This window comes from Cynoglossus semilaevis, chromosome 16 (genome assembly GCF_000523025.1).
Source record: "Cynoglossus semilaevis isolate Cse_v1.0 chromosome 16, Cse_v1.0, whole genome shotgun sequence".
Classification (NCBI taxonomy): domain Eukaryota; kingdom Metazoa; phylum Chordata; class Actinopteri; order Pleuronectiformes; family Cynoglossidae; genus Cynoglossus; species Cynoglossus semilaevis.
The window spans coordinates 12,998,481-13,023,615 of NC_024322.1; the positions used below are offsets into that span (position 1 = coordinate 12,998,481).

At 39.7% G+C, this 25,135-nt stretch overlaps 1 protein-coding gene across 3 annotated transcripts in view; it reads right to left on the minus strand.

Moving 5' to 3' along the window:
* Positions 1 to 25,135, minus strand: part of erbb4b (erb-b2 receptor tyrosine kinase 4b) — a 96,214-nt gene that overhangs the window by 64,753 nt on the left and 6,326 nt on the right. For all 3 annotated transcript variants that reach the window (XM_017039971.2, XM_017039970.2, XM_017039969.2), the window contains exon 3: positions 10,939 to 11,125. In XM_017039971.2, coding sequence (XP_016895460.1) covers positions 10,939 to 11,125 — 187 coding nt within the window. The remainder of the gene's footprint in view (positions 1 to 10,938; positions 11,126 to 25,135) is intronic.

Genomic DNA, 25,135 nt, shown 5'->3' on the forward strand with positions numbered 1-25,135 from the left:
TCCAGTGTTGTCCAACAAATATACACTATTGTGTAATAACTTTTTACAAGGTTGTGTTTTCCTCAGAAAGATGTCGTAGCCTCCTAGTTCTAGAAAATCCTGATTTTTAATAACAGGTTGTTGGCCACTACTTTAAATATCCCGGGGCTGTTTACTGGTTGGTTTACAGCTTTGGCTGTTTTGTTTCCTCATGTGAATGTTAACTATCGCTGTTCCTACAGATCATTATCTTGACATGTATCAGTGCCTCAGAAGAGAGAAAAACAACAAAGAATAATTTTACATGTCTTTAAACAGCGAAAATGAAGAGTTAATCCAACCATTAACTGTTTCAGTGTGTATCACACACTTTGTTTAATGCATCACAGCGTACATGATGAACTACAGCAGGCATAATCTCCATCTCCTTTAAGGTCAATGGATAAAACGCATCCCACAGGGACGGCGTGCAATATTAACACCGCTAACATCGTCCACATCCAGAATGCGGAGCCCACTCGAACGTAATTTCCCATTTACGCGTTTAACTACTGACCTGAAAAGTGCAGCTCTAAAAACTAGTCCACAAGAAGTTCACTGGAGATGTTAGCATCATCAAGTGGCTTATTTAGAGTAAAAATAATGAAAGTACTATGGAGAGATAGTGTTTCCTCTATCCTACACATCACTAACAGTACAAATGTTGGCTCAGAAGTATGTATGAAGAAGTGTTTGTAGACAGCCAAATGAAAGCAGTATCATGTAGAATCTGACTGATTCCCACAATCCATAATTATAAAATCCATACTAAACATGTAATTCTTCATACTAATACAGTCATAATAGAAATGTCTTTAAGTGACTCCAGAGTCACCGAAAACACAACACTGCGTGATTTACTCAGTTGTACTTGTTCTGTTTGGTTATGGTAAAATGGCAATGTTGCCTAGCAACACGTAAAAACAACTGACTCACTGTATTGTTATTCCTTTGAAATGTTTCACTAATTTGCATATTTCCTCAAGTACATGCAACGAACATTTCATGAGCAGTAACTACTCAAACAGGTAATGGTATTAGTTAGTTTTAGACTTAATTAAAAAATATTGACAGAAGCTCACACAGAGGGGGACATCAGTGTGGGCTTCAAATGATAAACCCTTAAATACAAAGATTATGGCAAGGAACCGTATGTGCCGGTATAAGGCTGGTATGAAACACAGCGTACATGATGAACTTTTCCCAAAGACTGGGACGCAAGAGATTTTTTTTTTTTTTTTTGGGTCGTCTTGCATCACGTTTCCCAGGAGTTTACGAATCAAGTCTACAGACTTTTAAAATATGGGTCCCCAGAAAGAAAAGTTTGGGAAACACTGATATAAGTCATTATTTATCAGGCTGCATTAACTGAGAAATGTACAGGATTGAACGAAGGCCAAGCTCCTGTAAATGGATCTCATGGCTCTGATTGGATGACAAGCATTGGCTCCACTTCTTGCTTCAGGAGTGAAGTTTGCTTCAAATCAGCAAAATGACCCTTCAGTGGTCACTGCAATTATAAAGAATGAAAAAAAATCCCTGGACCTTTTCTGTACAGGTGCCTACACAGCACTCAGATCATACTTGATATGAGATGCATATGCATGTGGATGAAACTTCCAGCATTAAGAGCAGAATAACCTCCATCATGGCGACAAGCAGATATGGTTGAGTGGCAACAAAAGTACACGGCACCACAAGCACTCACAAAAGACAGCAGTGGAGAGTAATGTTTGTGAGAGAAGAGAGCCTCTGAATAAAACATTAACATGTAGACCAGGTGAGGAGAAATTATGCTGTCAAGCTACCAGCACACGGAGCGGTGACTGGGCACTGGTTATGTAAGAGTGAATGCAATTATGAAGAAAAAGGTTTATTTGACAAGAGCCTTAGAAATATGAAGAACTGGAAAATAACCATATATATATATGGAATCGGATTAATCACGATTAATTACGAACGCAAATCATGAATAAAGAAAAGAGAACTACTTGTCATTGTGACACAGCACAGCACACTGCACACAACGAAATCTGTACTCTGCTTTTAACCCACCACCAAAGTGAACAGTGGGCAGCTTTAAGCGCCTGGAGAGCAGTGTGTGGGGACGGTGCCATGCTCAGAGCACCTCAGTGGTAACTTGGCAGCTGGTGGACTCCACCACTGCCCACATAATTGGCAGATATCAACCTTTCTGTAAAATGACAAAAATAATGTATGTATTGTTCAAACAGGGTAGGGAAGGCTCGATCCATTGGTCCGAAACTGGTCAAAATGTCATGATTAAACATCAAGAAAAACACGACTATAGCCTGTACAATCCGATAACCAAAGGCATGCTGGGGAAGAAAAGAAGATATCGGATTGATATTGGTATCGGAAGATACTCCAAGTTGCAGTATTGGTATCCGTATTGGACATTAAAAAGGTTGTACTGAGCCATCCCTAGAACAGAGAGACATCAACAACATGTTGCTGTGGACGCACAGGTTGAAGACTGAAAACCTGTTTGTTTTATGTGAATATATTGACAGTGTGCATGCAGGATTTATATTGTTGGGTAAAACAGAGGACGCTCTCGTCCTTTAAATGTAACTTCCTCTCACCTTAAAACAATAACACTCCTTTTTATTCCTTCTGTCATTTAACGGCTGAAATATTGCTCTGCTGTTATTTGGGAAATGGCTAAAGCCACGGGGGCATCGACCACAGCTCCATCCCGGCAAGCTTGCATTTTCCTCCACAAACATAATTTCATTCACAGGGTACTGATTGAATTTGTTTTGTCCCTCACGAAATTGTTTACTATGAGTCTGCATGAAAAATGTCTGAGATTTAGGGATTATGGAATTATACTCAAGCAAGGCAAACAGTATGCTTAAAAACAAGATGAGAAAATCATGGCACAATGGTTATGGGCAGGAGGATACTTGCTCATTTCCAACGAGAGAAATGCTATAAAACCTTAGTAATCTGAGCTTTATGGCTAAAGTGAAGAAGAAATGGGGGAGAAAACCATATTATAATACCTGAAGATAAAATTCCAAGCACAAAACAAAAGAAATAAAAAGAAAACAAAACAAAGACAAAAGCAAGAAAAAAAAGACAGAAAATATTATTGAGGAGACAAACAAGTGGGTGATTTAAAAAGAGTAAAGCAGTTTCAGTTGTCGCTGCTAAGGGCCACTCGGCTTATCAAGGCTGATGTGTGATCAGTCCGTTATCTGAATCCAAATGAGCCGCACTATATGGAATGGGCAGAGGAAGAAGAAGAAAAAAAACAGGAGCAAGGAAAAACAGAGAAGCAGGACAGGAAAATTGAAGGGGTGAGAAAAAAGAGGTAATCTTAAGAAAAGCAAACCAAGTATGTTAGCGTTAGCACAGAACAAGTTGATCTTAAGTCAGCCCATGGTCTGCTAAGGCAACAACACGTCATTAAGACCTTGATTGGGAGACAAACTGCGGGACAAGCTAACACACTGCAGGCCTAGCTCTTGCTTTGTTCACACGATACTTGACTAAAATATACATTTTATCTTATGTGGGAAAATCCACTTCAAGGACTGAGAGGCCAGACATTGACCAGTGTCGAGTAAAATACACAAAAACATTTTCTATGTTTATTGAAACGTGGGAATAGCAACTAATGTGACACTTTGTTTCACTATTTGGTGTCAAAGTTCTGCTCACTTTCTCTTCAACCAGCCGTTTTATCCATTCAAAAAGTTTATTTTTTCATTAAATTCTTATTTATTAATGTTATTGTATTACTTCTTATTATAGTCTGTATTGTCAAGCAATAAAAAGAAAATATTTCTCACCATATGGTTTTGCAAAAAAGGTATCAAGGCGACCTTACATACTTCCATTAGTCTGACTGATAATAATAATTATACAACTAGCTCTGTGATTGTCTTCTTTACGATGTGCCAGACATTTTCAACAGGCTAATGGCGGCAGATGTCGTCTTGACAGAAACATCTGTCTCCGCGTTACCTTTAACGTACGTGCAGATCCCCTCTGCCACTAATGACACAAACCCTCGTAACATCACAGATGCCTGTGTGTGTCTGGAACAACTAGCTAATGTGTGAACTCATCTGACCAGATGACTGACTTCTGTTGTCTCGGCCTCGAGAACTCAACAGAACCATGGTATAAATCTGCCTCTTTTTTCACCGGGTGCAGTTTCGGGTAGAATTCTTCAAACTGCAGCAGACTGTTAAAGTGTCAAAGATTTCCTGAGGTAGCCCTCAGCCTATGTGCCAATGTCCATCACAGTCGCAATGTGGTTTCTAATGCAGAAGCGCCTAAAGTCTCAACGCTTTTGCATATTTTCAAACTGTTTCTGCCCTTTGGCCTTTATGCAAAACGATTTCCCTTAAACTCCCTGAATCTTTTCACAGAGGTATTACTGTAGCAGGTGACAGACCCAAACTCCCTGCCACCATGGCTGAGAAAATGATTTTAAATGAGTTATCCTTATCAAACGGTGCAATGTAAAACATTACACGGCTTATATTTTCTTCTCACATTAACTTTACCAAACTAGAGGTTTAGACATTGATATGTTGATTTAAAGCAGTGATTCTCAACCATAGGCCCATGTCCCTAACTTGGGCTGCCAGCGCCACCTAGGGGGCTGCAAAAACAATACAGTTTTACACCTGTGGGCCACGAGGGCCACAGGACAGCATACATTATCAACTGAAGACACCAGAGATACTGTCTGTTTCCATGAGAAGCTCAGTTACAGTGCAGCTTCAACCACATGGTGGCAGTAATTCATCAGTCGGTCCATTAACCAATACACAGAGAAGAAGACTGTCTTCTGGGTACTGTGAAAATTGGGCCTCAAAAAGGTTCAGAAAGAATATTTATTCTAGACACCGTAAATCCAAACTAATAAAAACTGTCACTACGCTCCAAAAAATTACAGTCTTAAATGTGGTGTGTGCATATCACTAAAAAGAAACAGAGCAGAGTTGTGTCGAAACATATGTATGATTGTATTTGGCCAAGTCATGCCTAGCCTTGCGTATAGTAACACCTGCTGTATCTCTGTGGAAACCGGAGATGAACAGAAAAAGGCCTTATTTATGTCCCATTACCCACCACTGCCCCCATCAATTGCTGCTCTACTTAACCAAGGCTTCAGCCTAAAATAAGCATATTAATAATTAAACTTAAGAGGAAGACTGGTGGGGTTGGAGGTGCGTTTCTACCAAGGCAGTGTTTAATTTGTTTGGGGAGCTCACTCTGTGTTGATTTAATGGGAAGCAGGAACTCATGCTCATGATTCAAATGGAAACCGAACTGTTTAGCTTAGTTACGATTCATCATTTCAAACTCTGGGATAAAAAGGTTGTGATGACTTAAAAAAAAAAAACCTGATAGATTAAAGTTTTTTAAAGTGAGGACAAACTTGTATTAAATCAACCGCATTAATATTAAACACCTGCCATCTCAACGCTGACACCCTTTATCACTTACAGTCCACTTGTGTCCATTCAGACCTTGTAACTAAGTTGATAGAAAGTGACATTTTTCTCAGTGGCCTTTGAGACCCACCGAGCTGTCAGTCACTTCCTATTTTATTTGCTTTCCTAGTCACTCTGCTCATCCGCCGAGATGAGTACTGAGCAGCCCTGGCATCAAAGGCCTGTCTGAAACACTGTCTGGACTTCCAAATCAAAGCAAGAACTGCATGTAACCACAGCACAGCCATGCACCACAACGCCAGTCAAGTCCAAAAATAAAAAACACAGTAACATATATATATATATACAACTCTAACCCTAACCTTTTTAATGGAGTTTAAAGAGTGCTATGGAGAATGTGTCTAATTTGTTACTTTTAATCAGTTATGGTTTGTGTTGCTGTCAAAAAGTATTACATTCCAGTTTATTCTTGACATTGATGGATCCAAATCCATTTTTGTTCGTTCACTAAAGATACTGGCTGACATTTTGGTGATGTATTACAGTTATATTGACAGTTTGGTTAAAAAAATAGACGAAAGACATTCATTAAAATTAAAAACAGCTAATTAAAAAGGACAAATGCTTAAGCAAAACCAGCAAAAGCAAAGTTTAATTAAGATCTGTAAATATTTATGATTATCATTCTTCTATTAATTCACATTCAGTAGTAATACCTGACAAGAGCAGATACAATTGATTTTAATGAACAAATGTATCAAATTTTATTAATTTATACTAATTAAGGTCAGACGGTTGATTTTACAAAATTAACAAGATTAACATAATCTTAATTTCTCATTTATAGAAACTGTGGAACATAACAAAAGCAACAGCAAAAATATTGTAACCTTTAAGACTCAATGTGAGTGACATGTTGATGGGAAAACAAATAAATATTGGTTAGATTATAAAAAGAGCCAACAGTTGGAGACTGATATGGATTCACGCCAAAGACATTAAACCTGCGTTAGACAAAGTAGCAGTTTGAGATCTATTTAGAAAATATTTCCATAGCAACAGTCAACCAAACAAACTTGTCTGAGACGAACTCCGATGTCAACTCCAGACAGTTCATTAAATCCACATCACTCACACTAAAGACCACCCATCACTGTTCTAGAGTCGTATTAAGAGAGCAATCAATTAACACCAGCCACCACAGATGGCGCCGGTTCTGGACTTCAAATCTAACACATTCCCTTTTGCAGGCCACATTAGGGGCTCACAAATGTGACAATATAGACGTCGTCCTTCAACAATAAAGTCCCTCTTGTCCCTATCGCGAAGCGGTGAAATATCAAGTGTGACACTGGAGTAATTGCATGGGAAGTAATCAATTAGAAGCACAATTGAAGGAGACCTGAGGTCTGTGGGCTGCCAGGCAAGAGGTTTGACTGTGTCCTGGTGATGTGCAGTCAGCCAGTTTTGTCTGCCTCCTGTGGCATAGTTGCTCTTTTCCTAGAAGTTGGACACTGAACAGGAATGCAAAGATCAAGAAGGCAGCAACACTCAAATCTCAGCAGTCCACTGTCTGGGGAAACAATTAAACAATGTCATCGCTGTCACCGTGCTGCATTTCTACCTATTGTTTTCCCTCCTTTTTTTCTATTGCTGTCATTAGTTCCTAAACTTGTCCAGCAAATGATAGCTGTTTGTCTGAGAGGCTTTGGAGACGCTAGCGAAAGGACCCAGGTGTGTGAAAGGCTAATGCACACAGTCCAGAATGGTACAAATATTTTTATGGCATGTACTGTCTGAAAGGTATCAATGCGACCAATCAGAACAACCAAGTGAGATGTGATGAGAGACAGCAGGCCAAAGACAGAGGGATAAAAAGATGGAAGGAGGACAGCAAATGGGATAGATAAATAGAGAGCAGATGGGCCACAAAAGAGTGGATAACACCTTGGCATAAAACACAGACGTGTGTACAGGCATGCAACCATTGAGGATCATTCAGCAGATGGGGCCTCAGATTGGATGCCTCATTTTGGACAGGCACAGTGCAGGCGCCGGGTGGGTAAAAACAAAATGAATCAACAACACTACACAAATTGGTAGTGAATGACGTAGGATAAAACGAGTGAAGAGGAACGACTGGTCGTAAACTGTGCTAAAGCGAAAAGCTGATTCATCTGTGCTTCACATTGAAGATGATTCTTTTTTTAACCATTGAAGAACGCTGCAATGACAAGGCAACAGTGGAGGGGGCAGTCTGAGGTTTCAGAGAAACGTAGGTAGGAAGGAAGACACTGCAGGTCAGTGTCACATAAAACAAACAAAACAGTGCGAGATTTGACGCCTAGGTAGATTTTCTTAGTGTGAAAACATCTTGAAAATAATCCTATCTTAACGTATGGAACTAAATAAATGTTCTTAAAGTAGGATAACTGGTTCCCTTTAAAAGATCCGAATTGTTCAGTTCGGGGAACAACAAATTGATAAGTGCTAACTAATTAAGAATTCAAATCTTTATGAAACTAGTCTGACTAACAACAAAAACATTTAAAGAAAAAGAGACTTTCACTCACTTTAAATCACGTCTATAGACACACTTTTCCACAAGCTTGACCTTACTTTATATTTCATATTCATGAGCACACATAGCTAAGCTTGATTGAAAGGTGCATTGGAGGAAGTCCTATCCCTTCTCACCCAGCGACCTCCTCTACCTCTCCTCTCCCATTTTCTCCTCCCCTTTAATCCAGAGAGCCCACTCACACCTCATGAAGAAAAAAAAATCAATAAGTTCAACGCCACAATATTCTGGCGACAAATTGATTTCATCCCCAGGCTATTAGGGAGCAGGTAGAAATGTGGCGTGGTGTTAGCATTTAGGAGGCCATGCCTCAGTTTAGTTCTGATGTAGTTAATAAGTTTCAACCTCTTCCATATATGTTGCTAATGGATTATATTGATCATTTCTGCGCTTCTCCTGGGAACCATGACAGAGAAGGATGGGCTCCAGTGATAGCAACATCAAGGACTTTGTCAGGACTAAGAAAGCCTGACTCACCAAGACAAATAGAGTCACAAAGGAGTTTGGATCTGTACTTTTTGATTCAAATGAGCAGAACAAATCTTGACTGTTAAGAAGATGAAAAGATGCCATGGAACAAAGTGTGACAGAAATCATTTCATTCATCTACCTTGTTTAGCACCAACTAGTGGCACATTTTAAATCACACACAAACATGTACTTTAACCTGAGATGTTCTTCAAATCTATAGGGTTGTGACAATATATAAAAATGCCTTTCAGTATACTGCTTATGTACTAAAACCCAATGGCGAGTTGACAAATGAAAATACTCGTATGTATCAAATCAGGAAAAGCCTAGTAATCGCATTACGAATGTGCTAGTAAAACTTTGAAACAAATGAAGTATTCATTAGATATTGTTCTACTTTCGACTACTGTAAAAATACCATGTACCGGTAGTAAAAATCCAGTGACTTTCGACTACTGTAAAAATACCATGTAGTAAAAATCCAGTGTGATTTTAAAGAGATGCTGATTCAGGACATGACTGTTGTGCATAACTTTTCCTTAACTTGGTGGCTCAAGGCCATGGATGGCACATCAAACAGCAGCTTCACACAGAGTCCAGATCCCACAGCACCGGCTTTGGCCGGAAACTACAATGAAAAGTAGCATCTTGGCAAGAAACTGCTGGTAGAGCAGGACAAATACAATTCCCTAAGTATGGCGCAACACAAGAAAGAATAAAAGATGGAACATAGCACACAAGCACGTACTGTAGCTACACACGCGCTCAAATGACTGTGCTGCCTTCAACTCCAGGGGATCACCAGGAAGGAACAGTTCAGGAATACAATGAGAGACATTTGAATTATTTAAAAGGCTGGGTTGGAAGCAGCTTAGACACACGGTCGGTGTGACGCATCTTTCTTATGAATCTCAATAAATATTAATCACAGGCTACATAGAAATGACAGTAATACAAAAAATAATAAAAACACAGGCAACGTATGGAGATGCCTCACCTTAGCACAACTGAGGCTCATTTAAAATGTATGTTTTATGGATTTTTTTGAAATGATTCAAAATTTTAATCTAATAAAGAAAATCAATAAATTTGAACCTTATTAAAACCACACTGGGGAGATGAATTAACATCAGATCTGCTCCAACTTGCTGCCCCTTGGAGGCGTCAAGTATATGGTTCCTCTAGGGCTCGAACCCAGGACCTTCTGTGTGTAAGGCAGATGTGTAAGCACCTGCACCACTATGGAACCATTTAATCACTGGCAGCCACAGCATCTGACAGGAAATGCATACTGGTTGTTGAGATGATATTTTAAGCTTGAAACTCTTTACGATGATGTGTGCTAACATAAACACGTGTATCAGCTATGTAATAGAGCAGGAAATGGAATTATCAACATGAACTGTTCTCTAGAAAAAATAGCCTTGTTTGTAGGGTACTGATTTAACACAAATGAATTAGTTATTAGATAACTTTTAACACTCCGTTCTTCTGTTTCACTCTTTCTGTGCAGGCCCAAGGCTGGACTACCCCACTTAGCCATCTGGCGGAGTTCAACATCTTCTAAGCGTGTCGAGAGCTTTATTTCTTACTAACCTCGGGGTCAAAGCGCCTGTAGAAGCCCTCGCTGAACGAGGGTGTTCTGTTCAAGCGGCGCAGCCACCCACTTATTTTGCCTCTTCATAAATTTGTTTTTCTGTATTTACAACACTGTTTTCTCAAACTCAGAGGAATTACAGTTGTAAATAAAAAAATGTATTTGTAAATTCAAAATCTGATTATTGTTCGTTTTGTCAGGGGTAAAACAAAAACCAAACTAGGATAGCCTAAATTTGTCAGGGCAGCTGGTGATGGTTTTACAACTCTGACTTGCACTACTTTCTGTACTTTAATAAGAAAGGCAACTTAATGAATAAAATAAGAAATTTGAATGATATTTTTTAGAAAACTTTTTAAATAACCAAAGAATACATTTTCGAATTTTATCTATTAAACGTTGCGTGCAGCTCACATTTTAAACCCAATTCATCATAATGCACTGATTTAACCACTAGATATGTGGACTGTGTGGTGGATACAATGCAACATTGTGCTAGGAAACCCCGCATTTGAATTTACAATGTGTTGTTATGGGGAGCTAATCAGAGCTGAATTCACAGCTACGCCCGCAATCACTTACACTAAAGGTAGCAATTTGCGACATCATATTGTGGCGAAGCAGTAACTCTGTGAAGTACCAACTTAAGGCTGTCGACCACAATTTATGTAAAAAAACAAAACACGTTATATTAAAAAAAAGAGCGTTTGTTCCGAACTCAGTTTAGTATAGCCGTGGATACACACACACAAACAAACAAACAAACAAACCATGAACTCGTTAAACAGTCTGTCGTCACATATGAACAACGCTCAGGTCCAGACTCTTACCTGTGAGGTTTTTCAGCCCAAGTTGCCGCAAGCCAAAGTTTCCGTCACGTCTGTAGTTGAGGAAAACTGCGAGTGAGTAACGGTCCTCGTAGAGCTTGGTTCCCCGGATGATCCTCAGGTTTTCCAAAGGCAGGTAGTCAAACTGGTTCAGGGCCACCAGCACGTAGCCCGTGACTTCCCGAATGGACTGTAGGCAGAACAGGAAGATGGGAAGTGTCAAGTGTCTGAATAATACGACGATAGTGGTACAACATTGAAGACAGAGTCAGAGACCATTTACTTTCAAAGATATGCATCGGTACTGAACCCCACCAGTTTCATATGCGTATTCACCGAACCCTTGAGTGATACCAAGCCGGGGACGTCCCAGCATGCTCTGGTGTGTATAGTTCACCGAGCTGTGAACCACATGTAATCAACTGTTCGAAAGATTTTTTTTTTTTAGGAAATAAATGTATTCATCACAATTTTTGGCAAACCTATGTTACTAATTGTGACTTGGAGACAATTTTTGGCAAACCTATGTTACTAACTGTGACTTGGAGGATTAAAAAAAAAAATATATATTTACAAAGCAAATATATATTTGTAGTATTTAATTAATGTTCAAGAATTGTTCACACTCTAGACACATTTTTAAAAATAAAATCTAAAGTCATAGTACTGGGTCTACAAGAAAACCAAATATTTTTAATGACCGATTCAAACTGAATTAGTTTTGGTTTTTCACAAATCCAAAGGGAGCTAAAGTCAGCGAAGTAGTCAGCACAGAAGCAAAATCAGGCGAATTACAAAACAGGAACAAAAAGGAAGTCAGCTGCACATCAGATCACTGACATCATCCAACTTCAAGGTCACTTCCCAAATACTTAATCATAACAGTGTGGTAAAACTGAAGCATCTGAGCAAAAATAATTCAATCTCCGGCTCGTGACCATAGGACAGAACTTGGCACAGGGTCAGCGGTCATGTCTGGGGCCAGGCCTAGGGTGACTAAGTTGCAAGGACAGCTATGGCTTCACACTTTAAATGTCATTTAGGAGGGGAAATAACAACTGTCGAGAATTTGGCAAGAAGCCACCCAGCTGAGGCTGCTGTCGCATGAATCAAAGTGACAGCTTGTGTCCTCCGTCTCCCATCCACCATCATTGTGGCTGACAGAGGCCGACAGTCGGTCACAGAGGATGTTCCACATTGGACCAGTGATGCTGATCACCAACAAGTCTCTGTGTGAAGTTCTGTTGCTACTAATGTATGGGGTTGAAACAAGTCCTGAGGAGCAGCCCGCAACTGCAATCATGGCAGGTGACAGATGTCGGAGATCACGGTCGCCTTGGCCACAAGGAAGTTAGCTGCAGTGGAAACTTCCTCATCTTTGCTGCACTGACTACCAATAGTAGAAACAGACATGACACTGTTGGTGCAGCTGAGGGTGATACTGTATATAATAGATTTCAATACATGGAGTATGTGGTGTAAACCAGGGTTCACCAGCCATGTTCAAACGTACACAGTGTTTTTCTTCTCTTCTACATCGGTGGTTTTACTGATGAACACTTTATTTACAGTCTACGCTGGACGTCTTTGATGTCTGAGCTCGTACTTCTATACGGTGACATTAGAGTCAACACAGAAATATGAAATCTGGAGCTTCACAGTATGACTTCATTTCCATAGCCAAGAGCTGAGGATGAGTCACACTCCCCCTGCTGGAAGGGCAAAGGTCCTTTTAACACAGCTACATGACAAAACAGCTCCAAGACTGCGGCGTCCGATGACATTGTCCTGGGCGCGCTCTCATAAAAGACGCCCCACATGTTTAATCCAGATGCTGCGTTCATGCTTCCAGAAAGCTAATATTGGCACACAACTAAAGTCCAGTCACCTCCTGCCGAGGCAGTTATTTCAGGGCACGTTCCCCCCACTCTCTGAGCCTGTTTATTACCAGCTTTGCACACTTTTGCTTTTTTTTCCTCTAATCACTAAATCAATACTTTACAAAGTACAGCCTTGCAGAGAGAAATAAAATAATGGAGAGAGAATATGGCAGGTACACACACTGTTCTCCCGACAGATGGTTTGTTCAATAATGAACTATGGAGGGGAAAAAGGCAAACTACGTGTAGTAATTACAGACCTTTGCTGAACTAATGGCCAACCCTGCTCTGCTTAGTCACTTTCATTAAAAATAGATCAAGGAAACAAGCACTTCACCCCAACAACCCCACCATTAGGTGTAGCAAAGCTGCAGGACTGGAGGACTAAGAAATAGAAATAGGAAGAAGTGTAAAGGACTACAGATAGACGGATATAATCTGAGACACTCACGGGAACAAAATCAGATAGAGGAAAGATGTGGAGGTTATTTTTAAGTTATCCATAAGACCACTTTAACATCTGGGCAATTAGAGAAAAAATGTGTTTGCTTTTGTAATCGTACGCCTGTCAAACTTTTACCAAACAATTAATCATGAGTACACATGAGTATCACAATTAATCGACAGCTACCCTATAATTACCCTATAATTATATAAAATTTATTTTTTTACTAGTTGTATACTGTATTACAATAAGTCATGATTTAATCAGGTAAAGATAACGTTACCTGGTCTTGAAAATGTCTGCACTTACGGCGAGAGGCACTTCTCTCGAAAGTGATATTCTATGTTGGCGTTTCAGATCAAACTGCTTGGTTATTGGGGAATTACTTCAATCCACAGGTATAAGTATTGGCATTGTACTTTAAAGAGAAGTACACTTAAATCCCCAATTCACTCAGCCTGCAGGCTCTCAGTTGTAAGCCTCCCAGGAGATCAGAGCATCAGAGTCCCAGTAACAGTGAACAAAAAGAAACAGAGCTCCAGATTCACTAGATTAACAGGGATTTCTTCCTCCTCCCTCCTCTTCAGGCCAAAGCGTTTGTGAACGGAAGTGTGGCACCGGAACAAACCCCTCACTTCAGTCACTGAGACGTGTGCAGTTTAAAAATCAGGCCATTCAGTCTCCAACTTCTGAAGGCACAGAGGGAGGGGGGGGGGGTTGGGGTAAAGTGTGTAAGGAAAAAGTATTGGAAGTAGCAAAGGCGGCATAGACACTGCAGGAGGAGGGGGGCCACTGGGGTGGATCCGACCAGGTCGATGTTTATTTTATGCATAGTTAAAATCTGGCTCATTCCAGTCGAGGGAAAGACAGAGGCGGAGCCAAGAGTGTGTGAAGAAGAAGAACGTGGAAGAAGAACGATGTCTAAAGAGATCAGTAACATCTTAAAAAAAAAAAAAAGAAAACAACAAACATACACGTTGGCATGGTTATCTGTATTAGCATGCATATCACCACGTTGTCATTTGCCGTGCAGGCTGCAGCCAGTGAGGCCGGATCCACAAGAGTGCGTTGGAATAGCTTAAGGCTTTCCTTGCCTCTGCAAGGCCTCAGCCACGATTTCCATATCGCTTCCCAAAACACTTCGCCTGAGCTCACATCCACATCCGTAAATACACAGAGAATCCGGAGGGCGTGCCTAGAAGTGTTAGGGAGAAATCCTCCCGCGTTTTCCCAAGAGCTCATCCTCTGGATAAACGACAAGCTACAGGAACTTTAATCCGACTTCAGGGACTAAAAAGCCTAATTACTATTTAGACATTCATTTCCAGAACAAAACCTTCATTTGCATGACATGATGGATGCTTATCACCGACTTTGTCAGCATTACCACCGCTCTTTATACCGCTGTGCTTTGTAAAGTGTTATAACTCCCAGCAGGGTCACCGTCTCCTATCAATTTTTCAAATTCTTTATTTTTCAAAGACCCAGACAGAGCCGTGCTGTGCGGCTTTACCCCAGTTACAAAGGTGTCTAACAAACAGCCCTGTACGTCGTCAGAAACCTGCTCAGACCTCAAGCCCTCTGGAGTGACTGAAACCCAATGTGGTTCACTTCAAACACCTGCAGTCGACGCAGGTCTGTGTGTGTGAGGGCGAGTGAAAAAGAGAGCGTTAGCTAGAGATGGACAGAAACAGAGAGCGAATGAGGGAGATGTAGGGAGCAGGCGAGAGCAGGTTTATGTATGTGCATCACTCAAATGTTTATTGCCTGGAGAAGATTACAGTAATAACCCATCTTTGAAGATGAAGAGAAAGTGTCCCCTCTGATTTCTGAATTATACCTGTTATGCCCTTATTAAAGATGGCTTCTCCAATGTGTGTTCCATTCCTGCGTTTGTCTAAGAATCCTGTTACCCACCGAAACAGGAAAGATTTAAACATCTCTGCAAGTTGTTTCCCCCTCGCCTTCACATGTTTAGATCAATGTTCTGTTGAAGGTTTCTCTGTCAGGAATTCATCTGCTTCAGTTTCATTCAGCTGTGAGCAGAAGGGAAGTCAATAAAAAAAAGAACAGCACAGACACCGTTTCATATGCTTGTGGTTTTTTTTGGCCCGCGTTCAATATTAGATTTGCTGACTAATGTGACTGGCAAGAATGTGTGACTTTGAGAAGACACAGTTCAGCGAGCGTGCACGCTGCATATGCTGAGGCTCTGTGTAGTTCTGGGTTGATGTCGCAACAGTGTGACAGTCTAGTTGTCAGGAGTGATGAAGGAAAAGCCTGTGAGGCACATGCATCACTGCCGCAAAACAACACATGGCAAAATAGAGGAAAATGGTTTAAATAACAGGAGTGAGCAGAGAGATGTGCTGAGACAAAAATGGAAACCAGATAAAGTTAATTCAACAACAAGACTCCAGTCACAGTATTAATGCACCCCGGTCCACACGAACAGGAAACTCTGCCTGTTCTCACTGTAACTGATAAATATGGACTACGATAAAACAGCCGTTCTCTTCTTCTGTAGTGTTTTCAATGATAAGTTTTTGGACCCGCTTTAGGTTCAGTTATTGAAGAAAAATGTTAATTTGCTCACGAAAAACAAATATATATAACATATATATGCAGAAAAATACAAAAACACACTAAATATACTGGATGTATATGTGTGGTTTCATATATATGTATTGACATATAAACTTTACTGTACTGTACTATATATGTTTGTTTACTAGCGCATACACATNATATATATATATATATATATGCTTTTTGGTTGGTAGTGATATATTTGTTTGCTATATATATATACATATATATGCAACCACACATACTCATTAATATATTTATATGTGCAATCATATCATATATGTATATTTGCACACAGAGAGACAGATACTGCACATAAATACGTACAAATACATATTTATATACCTATGTACGCATACAAAACACACATGCACACATACATAAACGTAGTAGTGAATCATAAATCCTGTATTCTTAAAATGCAACATCTGTTTGGAAAATATTTAATATCCGTTCTCCTTCACCTGTTTCCAGTTCTCTGTAATGCTCACTGGAGTACTGATTTCTCATAACTCAGACAAAACCTCTCTTTTGTTTCCCCTTGTCTGGAAACCCATCAGTCACTGACACTGATGCATGGGCTTTGCTCAGTAAAGTGACACTAGTCTGCTTTTATTGTGCTTCATCAAAATCCTCCCTTGAAACGTCAGAGTGACTGGCTGACTGACTGTCGCTTTTAAATGTACCAAAAAATCCTCTGAAGATTAAAGAAAATATTAAAGGCCAGTGAGGCCAAAACAGCGTTCGACACAGGAAACAAAACAGGGTCATTAATATGACAAAGACAAAGACATCGAAGAGGTGGAAAGACAAAAGAAGTTAAAAAGGTTCTTCAAAAACATCTGACCAACCAGAGGTATTTAGACCCATAAAAAAAGAACATGAAATAAATGTCTTTGTTAAATTTACTAAAAAGTTAGTTTGCAAATAACCTTAGCAACCGAAGCTTTGACTCTAAAAGTTTCTGTTGACATTTGTCCATATAAATAATTCAAATCCACAGTTATTTGTGATTAACCAGATAAAAAAAAAATTCAATGGTTTGACAGCCAGACGTTTATCATAGGCGACTTAGTATGAGGTTCCTCTCTATCAGCCCTGGTTTACGTACAGATACAGATACAGGTACAGATACAGTACAGTACAGTACAGTGCAGTACAGTACATGAGGTTGAGTATTAACCAACCAAATATCCAGCCTTGTGCAGCTGACATTGTAATTTGCAGAATAATGTCATGTAGCAGAGTCTTAATTTCATCCTCCATTTATCTTCAGTATGCAACCTTGAAAGGAGGAATAATAGAAGACCCCCCCACCAAAAAAAAAGCTGGCAATGTGACGCCCCTCCCACGAGAAGAAACAGCGACTTCATCAGAGCAGTGTTGTAATGACTGGACTCCTGTGGGGAATTATCCAAATAGACTCATTTGTAATTGATTCACTGCATTAATTACTGGCCTGGTTACGCCTGTGTCATGGTTAATATTGTGCCGATCCGCCAAGGCTGGAAGGCCTATCTGCACTGGGATTGTTCGGGTGGGGCAGCCATTATTCAATTATGCCATACATATCAGCGGCGAAGCAGGACTTAATCCAAGAATAATCATTTCCCCACGCTCCTTGACTGTGAGCAGGAGGTGGATTTTGAGGTTAAGAACTAGTCCTGCATCCATGGAGTCCATGGCTGGGAACCCTGGTATCTTTGGTGCGTCTTATTTTTCTACAACTTCTAAGATATTTCTGCTCTTCTTTTATTGCTGGGGGTTTTCTGACCGCCGTTTTAAACAGATTCTAAAAATGAATGAATAACTCCACCGCCATCACCTGCACTGGACCTGTTTAATATAAAACAATGGACTTATAAAATCTACACAGTGGACAAACATGTGCCTTCGCTACAGTTAAAGAATAATGGCACCATATATCATAACACACACGCCCCATCACTGGGTTTATTTCTGTGGACCAATTGGTGTCCTGTGGTAATAGTATAATAAACATGATTTACACAGTTCACTGACAGTGGGCGTCAGAATATTCACTCCTCAGATTTGATGTTTTTCTCCTTTGATAAATATGCACTTGATACAGGCAGTAAAAATAATTTCTTTTTCACTGTTTCTCATTTAATAAAAAACAGTAAATACTCTGTAAAGATGCTTAAATATACACCACTGTCACAGTTTGCTAAATATTAGCTTACTTACTTCTACTTTTATTGTTGTTGTTTCTGCTCATTAGCCGTCGTTTACCGAGAAATCTTTTTTTTACATTCAAATAATTGATTTATCTAATCCTCCAACAGTCCGACTACTTTTAAAAATAATGTTTAGACAAATACACTCCTTTTCAAGTAATAAGTTCCATGTTTTCAACACTTTACTGTGTGTTCCATTATACCAAGTAAACAAGTGGAGAGCATACAGCCCTTCTTTTGTCAACATTTCTGCTCAACAACCGTCTGCTCTTAGCCTTGAGCAAGGAAAGATGATAAAATAGGAGCGCTCTTTTTTTTCTCCTCACAGTTGATTATATTTCTGCTTTGATCTGTGGCCGCCATCCTCGAACCGTTCTCTACGTTTTCGGACCCAACTGAAAAACAACACAAACAAACACCCACGGCCCTCGGAGTAACCATACAGTACACTCACTGTTTGTTTCACTGTGGCAATCTAATAATTGCCTGAAGGGGCTTTAAATCATCCCGGCTCCTCTCAATGGGGCACATCTACCTTCCATTAGGACGGGACATTTTTTATGCAAGAGGCAGACATTTTAAATTAAGGAGCGGCCAAGTTCAGGAAGCTGCCGAGATACGTTCACTGAATAAAGAAAAAGAAAGAGTTGATGGACTTCAGTTTCATTCTAGCGCTGGAAAACTCTGTTCATTTTATAGACTGGCCTCACTCTGAATCACTCACTAAAATGATCAGGTTCAAAAAGAAACTGATTGGCCAATGAAGTGTTTAACCACGTGAAGAAGAAAAAGAAGAAGAAGAAGAAGAAAAGAAGAAGAAGAAGAAGAAGAAAAAAAGAAGAAGAAGAAGAAGAAGAAAAAAAAAAAAAAAGAAGAAGAAGAAGAAAAAAAAAAAAAAAAAAAAAGAAGAAGAAGAAGAAAAAAAAAAAAAAAAAAAAAGAAGAAGAAGAAGAAGAAGAAGACAGGGTAGATGAACTGGAACTGACCAGCTGTACCTTAATTTCTGTAAAAGTCTGATACACACCAGGTGGTGGTCGGAATTTACTGCACATAAAAGCTGGACTAATTAGCCAATCAGAAGTGTGAAGTAAATCCTAGTCTTGTCACAAACGGTCTTGATTATTCCAGTAAATTACCAGGGGTGTGTTAGACCATTTTTTTATGCAGGAACCATATAATACCCCCATTAAGGAGTTCTAGTGTGGACTCATCAAGATCTAATCAGTAGTCAAGTCAGACACTCTATGCAGGGGAGCAGTACCTACAGTCCTGGTACTTTAGCCCACCAGTACTACCCCCAGCAGGACTGTTAAATGTCGCTGTGGGGCAGCCGTGGCCACACTTGGTGGCACTAACAGGATTATTAGCCAATAAAGCTTGATGGGCCTCGTGGCTCTGTAAATTTAGGAGGACAGGGCATGGAGAAACAGTGGTCATGTTAAGTCTAGGTCTTAGTCTAGATTTTTCTTTCAGCAAAAAGAAAACTATAGTACAACCGTAAAGGGAAAGATATTTGGTTAGTTGATGGACGCAGGAGCCAAAATCAAACAGTCAAAAAGTCCTAAGGCATTTCAAAAAGGTCAATCACTAAAACACGTCAAGTCATCTGTGACATCTCCAACAACTTTCCCAGAATTCCCAGAGTTTATGTTTTTACAGGGTGTCGAGCTGCATTAGGTTTCATTCGTTTGAGCTCATGTGACTTCAGTGGAAATGTTGGATGGAAAAAGAAAGTTATCAAGGATTTATAGGTGTTCCCCTGGAAGAAACAATTAGAAGAAAAACTTGAAATAGTAAAATAAATATAAATAGCTAAATATAGCTAAATCGCTTTATAATTTAGCTTATTATTTTTTAAAAGCATTTTGTCTGGGAACTTTTTCTTTAAACAACCAGAATTTAAAAGCATTTTGTCTGGGAACTTTTTCAACCAGAAACAAATCCAGATCTGAGACACAAAATGTTGGACAAAAAAAACTAAGGAAGAAGACATAAGTTAAATAGCTGAAGCAATTTGACTACAAACATTGACAAATGTCTTCTTGTTATATCTAGTCTAGTTAAGTGATGACCCATTAATGTGGGTCATCATCCCATACACTTTGGGAGAAAAGGTCCGTGTGCCATACTATTCTGTCCACAGAGGAAATCTCTAAAATTGGAGGAGAAAGGTCGGGCTCTTTCCACAGGGAACCAAGGAATCAGTTTTCTGACCCACTTGGCTGCTCTCCCCAACACACACACACACACACACACACACACACACCGACAGAAACCAAAGGTTTATTTGAGCCATTTGATTTTGGCACACAGACCCATCTGTATTTTTCCTATAAATACCAGAGCCAGATCACGGCCATTACACCATTGTGGAGTTACAGCAGCACATGATGATCATAATGATTGGAGTTATTTTTTGTACTTAATAACATGAAGAGCTACAATTTGGTGAAATTGTTTTGGGGGGCTCACAGGTGTGTGACAAGACATTTTGCACGTGACACGTAAAAATGTATTATTAACACTAAACTTCCATACGATTCACATAAATAATTTTAAAAAAGTCTTCCGTCTTTAAAGTGCTTGGTTTCAGAAGCAACAAAAAACCCAATGTGTCTAATATTTCCACATCTTTAATCATTAACTTAATATAACATCTAACAACAGGAAGTATGATGGATCATGTCCGACCATAATGTGTCTCTAAATGGCTAGAATCTGTGCCTCCACTGCTGATGTTGGCCACTACGTTGTAGCTTGGACTACACTACTTGGTACCACAGGTTTTTAGGACGGAGTCAGAAAGTAACAGAGGAGTTGTTTTCAGTCACTCTGCTTTAAAAGCCTGTATTTTACTTCCACTTTTCTCTTTTTTTACCTCACCTGAATTACCCTTCTCTCCTTTCGACTCCTTTTAGTGCCGTCATATTCACCGACAGCCAAGTCCTACTGCACGTCTGAGTGCACTGATATGATTGGCTCATTACTATCACATGCCGGATCTTCAAGTGAAATGGTATACAAATCACATTTTTGTCTAACGTTATAATTTCATATTAATTAATAAAATATATTTTTATTTTATTATAAAACTGAAGTTATGGGGATTTGATTCTCACAATTTTCAAATGCAGTACTGGGCCGAAGTGGATGCTTCAATGGGCTGGATTCGGCCTGCGGGCCGCCAGTTGGTGATCACTACACTATGGTAAGGCAGTGTGGTGCAGTCAGTTCATGCAACACACACTGTGTATGATAAAAGTAAGCAGGTTTTACACTTCTGTTAAAGTGACGGCCATAAATGTTTAAAACGCCTAAATGGAACTCTCCTGTAAAGATAACTGATGTGGCCACTTCAGCTGCTCACAGCAGTGTTTTTTGCTCTTTTATTATTCTTTGCTATATGTTTACGACAGATGCACATTTTCTTCTTCTCTCCCTCCTGCATCCCATTCAGCTGCTCTCACACCACACCACAGAAATCATCCAGGAGTCGTTCCGGCTTCTAAGCTGCTCCTTCAAACTGCTCTGCTGCTGCTAATGGCTCTTTGCCGCTCTCTCTCTCATTCACGGTGCTGCTGGATCTTGGTGTCTTGTGCTTTTAAAATCAAACCTTTTTTCTAAAGAGCTTACAACGATGGGGTTTATTATTTTTCAGCCAATAAACTGCACTTCACTTTGCTGTTGCTTCAATGATTACAGCAAAACCGTCACAGGGCACACAGTGGTCAGCTGGAGGCCAGCCTTACAGACTTGGTTCCTCATATATTAACCATCAACTGTCTACTTTAGAGCATTTAAACAAATGCACCAAAGTGGTTGACACACATCAGGACCAAAGGCTAAGCTACAGTTCCCAGTCTCTGTTCAACCAACGTCTGGACTGAGGAAACCGAAGCAAAGCTGCTCTGCTGCTGCTGCAGCTCTCATGGTCACAGGGACTAAAACATGGAAGGAACTAAACTTTAATGGTGACTCTCGCTTGGAGATGTTAGCCGGAGCAGCTAGGCTTCAAGGACTTCTGCCCCTGGAGAGAGCATAATGGGCTCTTTGAATGACTCGACTGATCAAAATGACATGAAAAAAAAAATTCAAAATTGACGCACACGCAATGTTTAACATCCATATTAAGTCCTCAAACACAACCATGTGACTTCATGTCTGAGCATGTGTCACTTCAGGACCATAATTATAATGTGAACAACCAGGCAAACAAATCAGCTGTTGGAAAAAAAAAACCCAGCCCATTAAAACCTGCAGTGTGAGCATAAACATATAAACAACATTGATGGAGCCATTAATGACATGGCGGAAAGAAGGAGAGTCACTTAGTGAAGGTAAGGTCACATACAGGCATCTTGGGAAAGTACACATTAAACTTTTCTCCTATTCCTCTTCACTCCTTCTTGCTCATTTTATTGTCCTACCCCTCCACCCCCATCCTACCGTCCCCTCCCTCTCTGTTACATTATGGGAACTTACTTATATACTGTAGATGTCAATGAGAGAGCCATACATGTCAGACCAACTCTTACCTCCCAGATAGTTGCTGCAAGAGCTAGACAAAGCCAACATAATTACACTCGTCGTCACTGGCCCATTAGTGATAAAGACATGATGGCTCACATGGGTGGAGCGGCACTGTTGGCTCCTCACAATGCATTCATCTCATGGTAAAAGCTGCAATTATTCTAAAAAGAAAAAAAAGAAAAAGAAAGAAGGTCTTTCCTATTCAACCTAATGCAGGGGTTTCTTTATGTTCCCGCTCCTTTCGTGGTTTTCAGGCCCTTTTATCCCTCACTGTGGCTCTGACAGGCAATGGGATATTATCAGCATAAAACAGTCTAATCAACTCGATGAGCAATTAAGTTATTCTCTGAACTATTTCAAAAGTCAGACTCACTTTCAATGGAACAAAAAGACTGTGTCCTGAACCTCCTTTGTCCAATATGTGTCTTTTGCTCCTAACGTGGTTTTGTTTCGAGGTTTCTCCTCGTCTCATGTGGGAGTGAGACGAGGTGAAACCTCCATAGACATATACTGTAACACTGGTTGGAGTGTTTTGGTCGGCTGTCCAGCTGCTTTGCTTTGAAAAAAGTTGCGTTATTGTTTAGAAGCAACCGGAGCCGTCAACTTTTTCAACTTTTTATAAACTGCTCTCTCCTACAACAACAAATTCAAATTAAAACTCGTAAACTATTAAATTCGCATTCAACACATACATATAGAATAAAATCTGTCAAATATGAATTGATGCATAGGCATAAGTACAAAACTATTTTTTATTTGTTTTATTTTGCTTGAGCTGTTTTGCAAGTCTGTCTGTGAATATGTTGGATTAAAAGGAGAAAAACACAAGGACAAAAGTTAGACTCTGCATATTATTAAAATTTAAATTTTATCTCTCCCGAATTAATTTGACTTCAGCGGCTCAACGATCCTGACTGCAACGCCCTCCCAGGCCACACGTGTGCGTCACACGCACCTTCAATCCCCTCTGTCTATTTATTGCCAAAACCCAGTGGTGAAATTGGCTGAAGGCTAATCAACATTTAGCTCCTCTGAGTGTGTTATTACACGGCAATTGATGGATGGTACAATTATACCCTGTGTCACTTAGCTAAATGGCTATGTAATCCTAATGAGTTTTTATTCAAACACTGGCTAGTTAGCGCAAGGAGAGCTGGTGGTGGGAGTAAGGGGATGTGTATTGGAGAGGAGCGGGAGGAGAATGGGGAGGAAGGGGGGGTGAAAGGAAGCAAGGATGGAAAAGCAAAATGAAGCAATACATAATAATGAAAGAAGGGATGAAGAAGGGGGAGAGAGAGAGAGAGAGAGAGATGTTGTGTAACTACATAACATGATGAATGGGCGAGGCGTTTGTTAATGGAAATTAGCAAGAACACCGTGTTTTGGAAATGTGCGAGAAAATTCATTTCAGAAAACAATGGCCGAGCTTGGAACATGGAAAAACCTCCATGTAGGAAACGATCACATACGAAATTACACACATTTACTCAACACAACTTAAAATGTATGTAAAAAGTCACAGTGTTGAGGAGGCACAGGTTCACAGCCAACATAAGAATGGAAAATGGAGGAGGTTCTTCTTGTGGGTATTTTTGATTTGTTTTTCTTCTAATAGGAAAAATCTAATAAAGAAGAAACACAAGTGTTTACTTTGTCCATCGGAGCCACATAAAAAAGAAACGAACTTCCTGAACTCACATGTCAAGTCTGGAAATTAATTTCGACCTTCTCCTGCAGAGCTCCTGCAGAGCTGAATGAATGAATGAATGATGACGGCGTACACAGGCAGTCAGATATGACATTTGAATGGCAGCACGGGAGAATGGTGGGTTATTGTCATGCCCCGGTGTAGCTTCATCACCACATGCATCTCTATTAGGCACGGCAGGGCTACGACAGGCAGCATGGAGACCGCCATGTGGTCTCCTAATTCGAGAGTGGGTAAAATCATTTTTTAAATATAAAGCACTTTTATTATATTATTATATTTATTTATAATGTCCCAGGTTGTTATTGCAAAATGGTGAAAATTAATTTATTTTGTATCATCAGCTAAAACTGTAAATATCTAATATTTGATTCTTACTCAAATTTTTTGCCAAAAGGATATAGACCCAATATTTTAATTTTTTAAATTAAACAATTTTAAACAATTTTATAAAATAAAATTAATGTATTTCTTTAATAAAATTATGTTTTGTAATAAATATATTAACTATGGCTTTATATTTATTTTGTAATTTGATTATATTTTGATGCTTTTATTTTTGAAATTTCTTATACAAATTCAGGGGCACAACTTAAAAGCCACTTCCGTCATCTCATAAGTATAATACCACATCATCAGCATAACGTGTTGGTTACATAACCAGAGATACAAAAATCTTTGGAACCAGATGTGTTAGGAGCCACGGCTAATCTGTAAACAAGCTTCCTGGTGTCACCAAATGCTGCGTGCACGGCGTGTGTAAGAAGTCATCAATAGCTCTGCTGACATTGACCTACAAAAGTTTTCAACCTCTTCTGGCAACCGCACCAGTACAAACCCAACACTTCAT